The 8352-nt window shown below is 44.2% G+C and overlaps 1 protein-coding gene across 1 annotated transcript in view; it reads left to right on the forward strand.

Moving 5' to 3' along the window:
- LOC139325344 (glucagon receptor-like) overlaps window positions 1-2282 on the forward strand; it is an 18250-nt gene extending 15968 nt beyond the window's left edge. Inside the window, exons 10-13 of the mRNA XM_070955172.1 lie at window positions 451-539; window positions 654-792; window positions 1245-1286; window positions 2211-2282. Of these exons, the coding sequence (XP_070811273.1) occupies window positions 451-539; window positions 654-792; window positions 1245-1286; window positions 2211-2282 (342 nt within the window). The remainder of the gene's footprint in view (window positions 1-450; window positions 540-653; window positions 793-1244; window positions 1287-2210) is intronic.
- Window positions 2283-8352: the final 6070 nt, after the last annotated feature.

Genomic DNA, 8352 nt, shown 5'->3' on the forward strand with positions numbered 1-8352 from the left:
CAACTGATAAGCAAAGTCAATAGCGAAGTCAGATTCACTTAATAACCATATTAGTAATTTAACAACTGCGGTGATTCATTTAATGACTATGGTAAGAAAGGTCATAAAATGGGACAAAATTCACAAATTTAACAATTGTTTCACTTAGCAACAGAAATTTTGGGCTCAGTGAACGGTCGTAAATTGAGAACTACCTGCGTACATAAATATTTTATTGTAGAAAGGCTCTTCTTTTTCCAGTTTCAGTTGCTCTACTGAAGTTTGAATATCTAATCAATGGAGTTAAGGAACTGCTTCGATGCCTGGAATAGGTTTTCAAAATTGCTTTCTCAAGATTTCAGCAAATACGAAATCATTACTGATTTCATCTTTTTAACCTTATTCTGTAATGAAAATATTTGTTCGGAAATCTCAGTCATCTTCTAATGCATGCTCCCTTTTTCTTCCCAGATTAATCTGTTGATTTTCATGCAAATTCTCAAAGTGATTTTGGCTAAGTTACGGGCTAGTCAGAAGGACTACGCGGATTATAAACTGCGGTGGGTTGACATCTCCAGGCCAGCAATGGTGGCTGATTGTGGCTTCCTAACAGAAGGTTGTATCTAGGCCTGATTCTGCCCTATTAATTCTGACATCTCCACGCTCTCTTCCAGGTTAGCCAAGGCTACCCTCACCCTCATCCCTCTCTTTGGGATCCATGAAGTGGTCTTCATCTTTGCCACGGATGAGCAAACCACGGGAATCTTGCGCTACATCAAAGTTTTCTTCACACTTTTCCTCAACTCCTTCCAGGTAACTATCACCTCAGTGCCATTCCGATTTATCTTTCAGATATTGTAGAACAAAAGTTTTTTTTAAAAAAGCCTCTGATGATTGCATGGCTCAGCTGGGCATTGGGGGGGGGCAGGGATTTCTGAACCACCCACCACCACTACCGGATCGGGTGATCGGGTCCGAACCGGGAACATTTCACCCCTGATCTGAACCTGATTTGGCTCTGGAGGGCATGAAATATTTTAGAATTAAATCTAAGAGACAATAGTTGTAGAGTGGGAAGGGACCACAAGGTCTACAACTGACCCCAAAATGTAATTTTCATAATGCAAGATTTGGGTTATGTAACAGGATACCAGCTTATCCTCAATTCTGATTGTCTATCTTAATCCAGACCCAATGCCCAATCACCACCATTTTAAGTACCGTGACAGATGTGTCTAATAGATAACGTGTTCTATCTCCTACAGGGGTTTCTGGTTGCTGTTCTCTACTGCTTTGCCAATAAGGAAGTGAGTATCTTCTCCTCCACCTCTCTTGACCCATCACTAATTCTGAACCGTTTCAGAGGGTCCCTTCAGGCTAACTCCAATTTTAGATTAAAATGGCACTTGCAGAGATGGTCTGTACCATAGTTTCTCAATCATGGCAAATTTAAAAAAATACGGATTTCAACTCCCAGTATTCCCTGGCCAATTTTGCTGGTCTAAACTGAAAGCAATTAAGAGCATCTTAATTGGCTATGTTTTTTTGTTTTTGTTTTTAAAAATAAAAATAGAGGGAAGGTTTGTAGAGGAGCCCATCCTTCAGCACCCAGACCCAGATAGGCAGTTCATTGTCCAGGCTGACGCCAGCGACAGTGGCAGCAGTGCTCCTCTTGGAAGACCCCCAAGGGCGGCTGCTTCCTTGCGCATATGTGTCCAAAAAACTCACGGACACCGAGCGGAGATGGGCAGTATGGGAGTGTAGGATTTCAGCTTTACAGAGTTACTGTAAGCTTACAAGAAGAAGCCTAAAGGTAAAGGTAAAGGTTCCCCTCGCACATACGTGCTAGTCGTTCCCGATTCTAGGGGGCGGTGCTCATCTCCGTTTCAAAGCCGAAGAGCCAGCGCTGTCCGAAGACATCTCTGTGGTCATGTGGCCGGCATGACTCAACACCAAAGGCGCACGGAACGCTGTTACCTTCCCACCAAAGGTGGTCCCTATTTTTCCACTTGCATTTTTTAATGTGCTTTCAAACTGCTAGGTTGGCAGAAGCTGGGACAAGTAATGGGAGCTCACCCCGTTACACGGCGCTAGGGATTCGAACCACTGAACTGCCGACCTTTCGATCGACAAGTTCAGCGTCTTAGCCACTGCGTCCCCTGGGTAGGCAGAGCTAAATGCTGTGAGGCACAGAAAGAAACATAAACTCTCAAACATTCTTGTTGTTCCAGGTGAAATCTGAAATGAAGAAGAAGTGGCAGTTGTGGAAACTGGACCATCCAGCAGTCAGCTGCAGTCAGTGAAGGAGATAATATGGAATTTGGTACATCATACAGCAAGAATGGGCAGAAGCTGTTCAGATAGGCCTTGGGATTGCTCCGAATGGATTGTTGCTGCCGTTTAAGGCAATTATGACCTCCTTTGGAATGATGCCCTTTGATGGTTTGCTATCTTCACTGTCTTGAAGCCAAAACATGGGGAAAGATGCTTGATCCAGTGTTGTCAGGAGGATGAGGAGGAAGTTCTGAAGAACATGTTGGGAGAACTGTCTGGAACCAACAGCAAAAGGAATCTTGGAAGTGTCCGAGTTTGTTGCAAAATCAAATCCAGAAAGCACACACAAGTAAACTGATTCAACAGGATTCATTAACTTCTTTATATACATAACAGCACATGAAGTAATATATACAATACCAAGAGTGGTTCTTCAGTTTCAGATCAGTTCAGAGAGGCAGACTAGACTAGTTCAGACTTCTTTGCAGCTTCAGAGCACAGACTAGTTTCAGTTTCCTTTTTGCACAGACTCAGAGCTGAGCCACGCCCAGACTCCAAACTGTTTCAGCTCCCATTGGCTGATCTGTTGCCATGCCTATTCATTGGCTGACCTTGTTACCATGTCTTCCTAGTCATGAATATTCTGACAGGAAGCTTTTCAAACAGCGTTGCATGCATGTATCATGGACCTTAATTCGCTCAGGATTCAACTTTTATTGGTCAGACTTGAGTTTCGTGACAGGTGAAGGCCTTAATGCTCGCCAGGCACGAATACATGGAGTTTTGCTCTTATGCCTTTCATTATAGCAAGATGTGGCGGTCCTAAGAGGTGAAAAAGCCGGGCTTCGTTTTCACTTCTGAACCTCCTGGACAAAAGGGGAGGAATCCGGAACAGCTTTCCATCAACTGATGTAGGGCTCCCACTCAAGCAATGGCCAACTTACTACTTACCTAGCTCTATCCTGGGGCCTTCCCTATTATCTACATCGAGGTTCAGTGCAGATTTGAAAAATGTTCAGGACTTTTTTTGTCATTCACAGGCTCAACATTTATCTCCATTTTTTTTTCTTTTTATATACATAAGTGGAATCATGATTGCTGAAAGAAGAACGTTTAGCCTTGGCTAAACTGCAGAAAAGGGACACGGTGGCTCAGATGCAGAGCTTGTCGATCAGAAGGTCGGCAGTTCGGCGGTTCGAATCCCTAGTGCCACGTAAGGGAGTGAGCTCCCGTTATTTGTCCCAGTTTCTACCAACCTAGCAGTTCGAAAGCACGTTAAAAAATGCAAGTAGAAAAATAGGGACCACCTTTGGTGGGAAGGTAACAGCGTTCCGTGTGCCTTTGGCATTGAGTCATGCCGGCCACATGACCACGGAGATGTCTTCGGACAGCGCTGGCTCTTCGGCTTTGAAATGGAGATGAGCACCGCCCCCTAGAATCGGGAACGACTAGCACATATGTGCGAAGGGAACCTTTACCTTTAAAGTGCAGAAAAGAATGCTTTATGAAGGAACGGTGTACAGAAGGGTTTAGAGTTTAAAAATTCCACATCTCTTATTTAAAAAGGATACTGGTATTGGACAAGCATGGTGCCCAGCTGTCCAAAAGAGGATGAAATTGTAGTGTTTTAAGCCAGTACAGTAAGAAAGAACCATATTCACCATTTTGTATTAAAAAAGAAAGGCAAACCTAAATCATTTTTTTAAAAATTATTTGCAATGAGTGACTGCCCCCCCAAAAACAGCCTCAATCTAGATTCTGGGAAAAGAGGATGGTCAATGTGAATGAAACTATTTTGGAATTTCAAAAAAGCATCCCTGCCGATATTGAATCCTGACAAATGTTAGGAAAATAGAACTTCATGTAAGCTTAGCCCGCCCCGGCACGTTCCTTTGGATTTAAAAGATGTTGGTGCTTGTAGACATTTGTACATGTATTAAAAAGAGTGTAAATAAATATTTTTCCAGCAGAAGAGATGCGTCATGGAGCTGATCAGGTCTGTCAATGAAATATATTGTGTGAAATCCCTTCCTGGGCTTGGATGCAAAACTGTCCATAACCAAGCAGCATTTTGAACCATTTCAGCCTTGCTGTGACTTATTCACAATTGATGATGAATATTGGACCTGCAAAAAAGAAATCCCTTCCCCACAACCAATACTTGACACACTGGTGTCCAGCAGTTTAAAGCCTCTCTTCCAGACCTCTCTGTGCAACACACCCCCGGCACACTCTCCAAATTGGGTGAATAGAATAACAAGAGTTGGAAGGGACCTTGGAGGTCTTCTAGTCCAACCCCCTGCCCAGGCAGGAATCCCTACACCACTTCAGACAAATGGTTATCCAACCTCTTCTTAAAAATTTCCAGTGTTGGAGCCTTCACAACTTCTGGAGGCAAGTTGTTCCACTGATTCATTGTTCTCACTGTCAGGAAATTTCTCCTTAGTTCTAAGTTGCTTCTCTCCTTGATGAGTTTCCACCCATTGCTTCTTGTCCTGCCTTCAGGTGCTTTGGAGGATAGCTTGACTCCTTCTTCTTTGGGGCAGCCCCTGAGATATTGGAAGACTGCTATCATGTCTCCCCTAGTCCTTCTTTTCATTAAACTAGACAAACCCAGTTCCTGCAACCGTTCTTCATGTTTTAGACTCCAGTCCCCTCATCATCTTTGTTGCTCTTCTCTGCACTCTTTCTAGAGTCTCAACATCTTTTTTACATCATGGCGACCAAAACTGGATGCAGCATTACAAGTGTGGCCTCGCCAAGGCCTTATAAAGTGGTCTTAACACTTGACGTGATCTTGATTCTATCCCTCTGTTTATGCAGCCTACAACTGTGTTGGCTTTTTTGGCAGCTGCTGCACACTGTTGGCTCCTATTTAAATGTTTGTCCACTAGGACTCCAAGATCCCTGTCACATTTACTACTATTGAGTGAGGTGCCACCTATACTGTACCTGTGCATTTTGTTTTTCTTGCCTAAATATAGAACCTTACTTTTTTCACCATTGAATTTCGTTAGATAGCACCCGATGTTCAAGTGACACCCAGTGGTGTGCTGTTGATTTATTAGTTTACAACTTGTTATTGAGCCGTGGTGGCGCAGTGGTTAGAGTGCAGTACTGCAGCTACTTCTGCTGATCGCCAGCTGCCTGCAATTTGGCAGTTCGAATCTCACCAGGCTCAAGGTTGACTCAGCCTTCCATCCTTCCGAGGTGGGTAAAATGAGGACCCAGATTGTTGGGGGCAGTAGGCTGACTCTGTAAACTGCTTAGCGAGGGCTGTAAAAGGACTATGAAGCGGTATATAAGTCTAAGGGCTAATGCTATTTCAGCTGGGTGATTAGTTCCGATAAATACCTTCCAGCGAACTACAACTCCAGCAGTGTTTCTGCATATGGCCTCTTCCAGATGTTCTGCATATGGCCCCTCCCAGGACAAATTTCCCCTTAAGCATGGTTTACAGAGCTGGCGGCCACGAGACAGGATAAGATGGTATTCAACCACGCATTTTGGGTCTTTATAATACCATTCTTTTATTTGAAAAGCATCTACTTCAGTATATCAAAAATAGGTTGCAATTTTTATTCTACGTCACTATAAATAGCCAGAGGTCTGGTTTTCATAACCAAAAAAAAAAAAAGACTCCGGTATGAAGACCTACCTGAGTTACCAAATGTCAGTCAGTAACTGAACGTTTTATGACTGAATCACCTTCTTTACAAAACAGTCCTTGCACATTTAAGAGTAGCTGGCGTAACAGGAAAAAAATCCATATCCTAGCTCAGGGGTCTCCAGCCTTGGAAACTTTAAGACTTGTGGACTTCAACTCCCAGAATTCTCCAGCCAGCTAAATTCCCCCTAGAACAGGGGTCTCCAACCTTGGCAACTTTAAGATGTGGATCTCAACTCTCAGAATTCTGGGAGTTAAAAGTTCACAAGTCTTAAAGTTGCCAAGGTTGGGGACCACTGCCCTAGAGGAAACAATGATGTCAACCCTGAAGCCATTTTTGGAGCATCTTCAAGGCTGCCACAGCAGGGCTGGTTGGAGCTGTGGGAATAGAATGCGGGGGGGGGGGGGGAATAGAGATAGCTGGGGACTTGTAGCCAAAATATAATTTTTTCTTGGGAACCAAGGTGCTGGGGAGGTGTGGACTGGAACCAACTGGGGTTGGGGCTGTGACCGGATGGGACCATGTGATGGACATGCGGATTGGGGGAAAGAACTTTGACTTTTAATTTGGGTGGGGAAAACTGCGGGACCTTCAGAGTCGGGTTTTCACCAGATGTGCCAATAGGACAGGCCTAATAAATCTGTACTTTGAGGAACACCTAAGCCTCAGAGATTTGATTGCGTTGGGTCTGTTACATGGAACCCTGACACATAGCTTCCTCTTAAGGATGCAGGATTTCAAGACAATGCAGTTCAAAGCTCAATGCTCGGACCCAACGATTCTTGCTGTTGCTTCGCCGTGTGCAAAATCCTGCTGGATGCGAGTCTTGGTACGCTGACTCCATATTTCCAACTTGCCTGGGATCCCCTGTGGAAGTCCAAAAGTCTTAAAGTTGCCAAGGTTGGAGACCCTTGTCCTAGCTAGAAACACTGCCTCCATGTTGTGACCCGTCAGCGGCCTGTGCGGATTGTAGCTAATTCCGACAGCGAGGAGGCTGGTGTGGTGATGCGCCAGCAGCCTGTGCAGCTGGCACTCGAGTCAGACAATGAGGAGGCTGGAGAAGATGTGGTGCCAGAGGCGGGGATTCAGCCAGGGCCTTCAGAACCTCCAGAAGCTCCTTTAAGTGAAGAGGACGAAGAGGAGCCTTTTCTCGATGCACGGGTGCACAGAGCTGACAAAAGGCAGGAGTGGCTCCTCAGGAGGAGGTCTCCTCGAGAGTAAGGCTTGGGGCTAATTGGCCACTCCCTTAGCCTATTTAAGGAGGAACGCCGACTGAAGCAATTTGTAGGGAACAACTTTAGTTCATTCTCCTTTGCGTCTGGATTCTCTGCAAATTGCTTCTGGGCTTTCTGCCAATCTTAGTAAGATTGTGATTACTTTATCTTTGGTTTCTTGTAGGCTGTTAAGAAAGTTTATTAACAACCTTTGTTTGGAAAAGACTGAGTTATTTTAGTAAATTTAAGTTTTGTACAGACTTCGTGTGTGGTGTGTTCTTTGGGGTCCGTAGCTGGGGCAGAACACTCCACCTTTCTCCAACCTGGTGCCATGTACATCATGATGACCGTCTACATTGGTTCCGAGGTCATTTTGAAACCTCCAGAAGGCACCCGATGTAGGAGAAAGAGTAAGCACGTAAAAACCATGTCATCCTTTGAGTTCCTTCTCCAGTTAGAAGTAGTACAGTCATGCCCGAGGTTTAAACTGGGTTCTGTTTCGTAAAGATCTATCTTGCCTTGCCAGATATAATTAAAAAAAACAGAAAACAAATCACAATCTTTAATATAAAAGACAAAAGTTGTACAGTATACGATCCGAAGAGAAACCAGACTGTAACAATGATTTAAAAAATCGAAGTACATTCTTTAAAATATTGTACCGCTTCTGAGGAATAGGCTTATGGTGTGCACTGGAAAATAATACATTATACATTATACACCCAACTCCCTTTAACTACGAGTGTTAGCAGCCATGAACCCTGGAGGGTTAGCAGCTGTGAACCCTGGAGTGGTCCCTCAAGGTTTAGAAATACTCACGCGATCATGGGGTGAAGGAAGTCCAATCAATGACCAAAGGCACTCTTTGGCAGCATCAGTCTTCTGATCAAGCAGAGAATCTTTCTAAAAGCCATGTTAATCTTTCTGCACTGCTTGAAACGTATCAAGGAACAGCATACAAAAGCTTGCTGCTGATGGCAGCCAAGCCAGTTCTGGGCGATTCAATTTGTAAGGAGAACCAGGTTCATTGAGTTTTGTAATCTACACTTTCGAAATCTCTGGCAAACACAAGGTAGAGTGAGATGTGCCTATCAGTAAGAGGTCAGCTTTGGAAGCCATATTAGCACTGGAAGTAGGAAAGGGGGGATTTAGTAGAGGGAATGTAGTTAGACAAAATAGCATTCTTCATTTCGGTTAAGGTCATGCATCTGGAGGAG

Source organism: Pituophis catenifer, unplaced genomic scaffold (genome assembly GCF_029215685.1).
Source record: "Pituophis catenifer annectens isolate HBS135680 unplaced genomic scaffold, rPitCat1.0.hap2 SCAF_16, whole genome shotgun sequence".
Taxonomy (NCBI): domain Eukaryota; kingdom Metazoa; phylum Chordata; class Lepidosauria; order Squamata; family Colubridae; genus Pituophis; species Pituophis catenifer.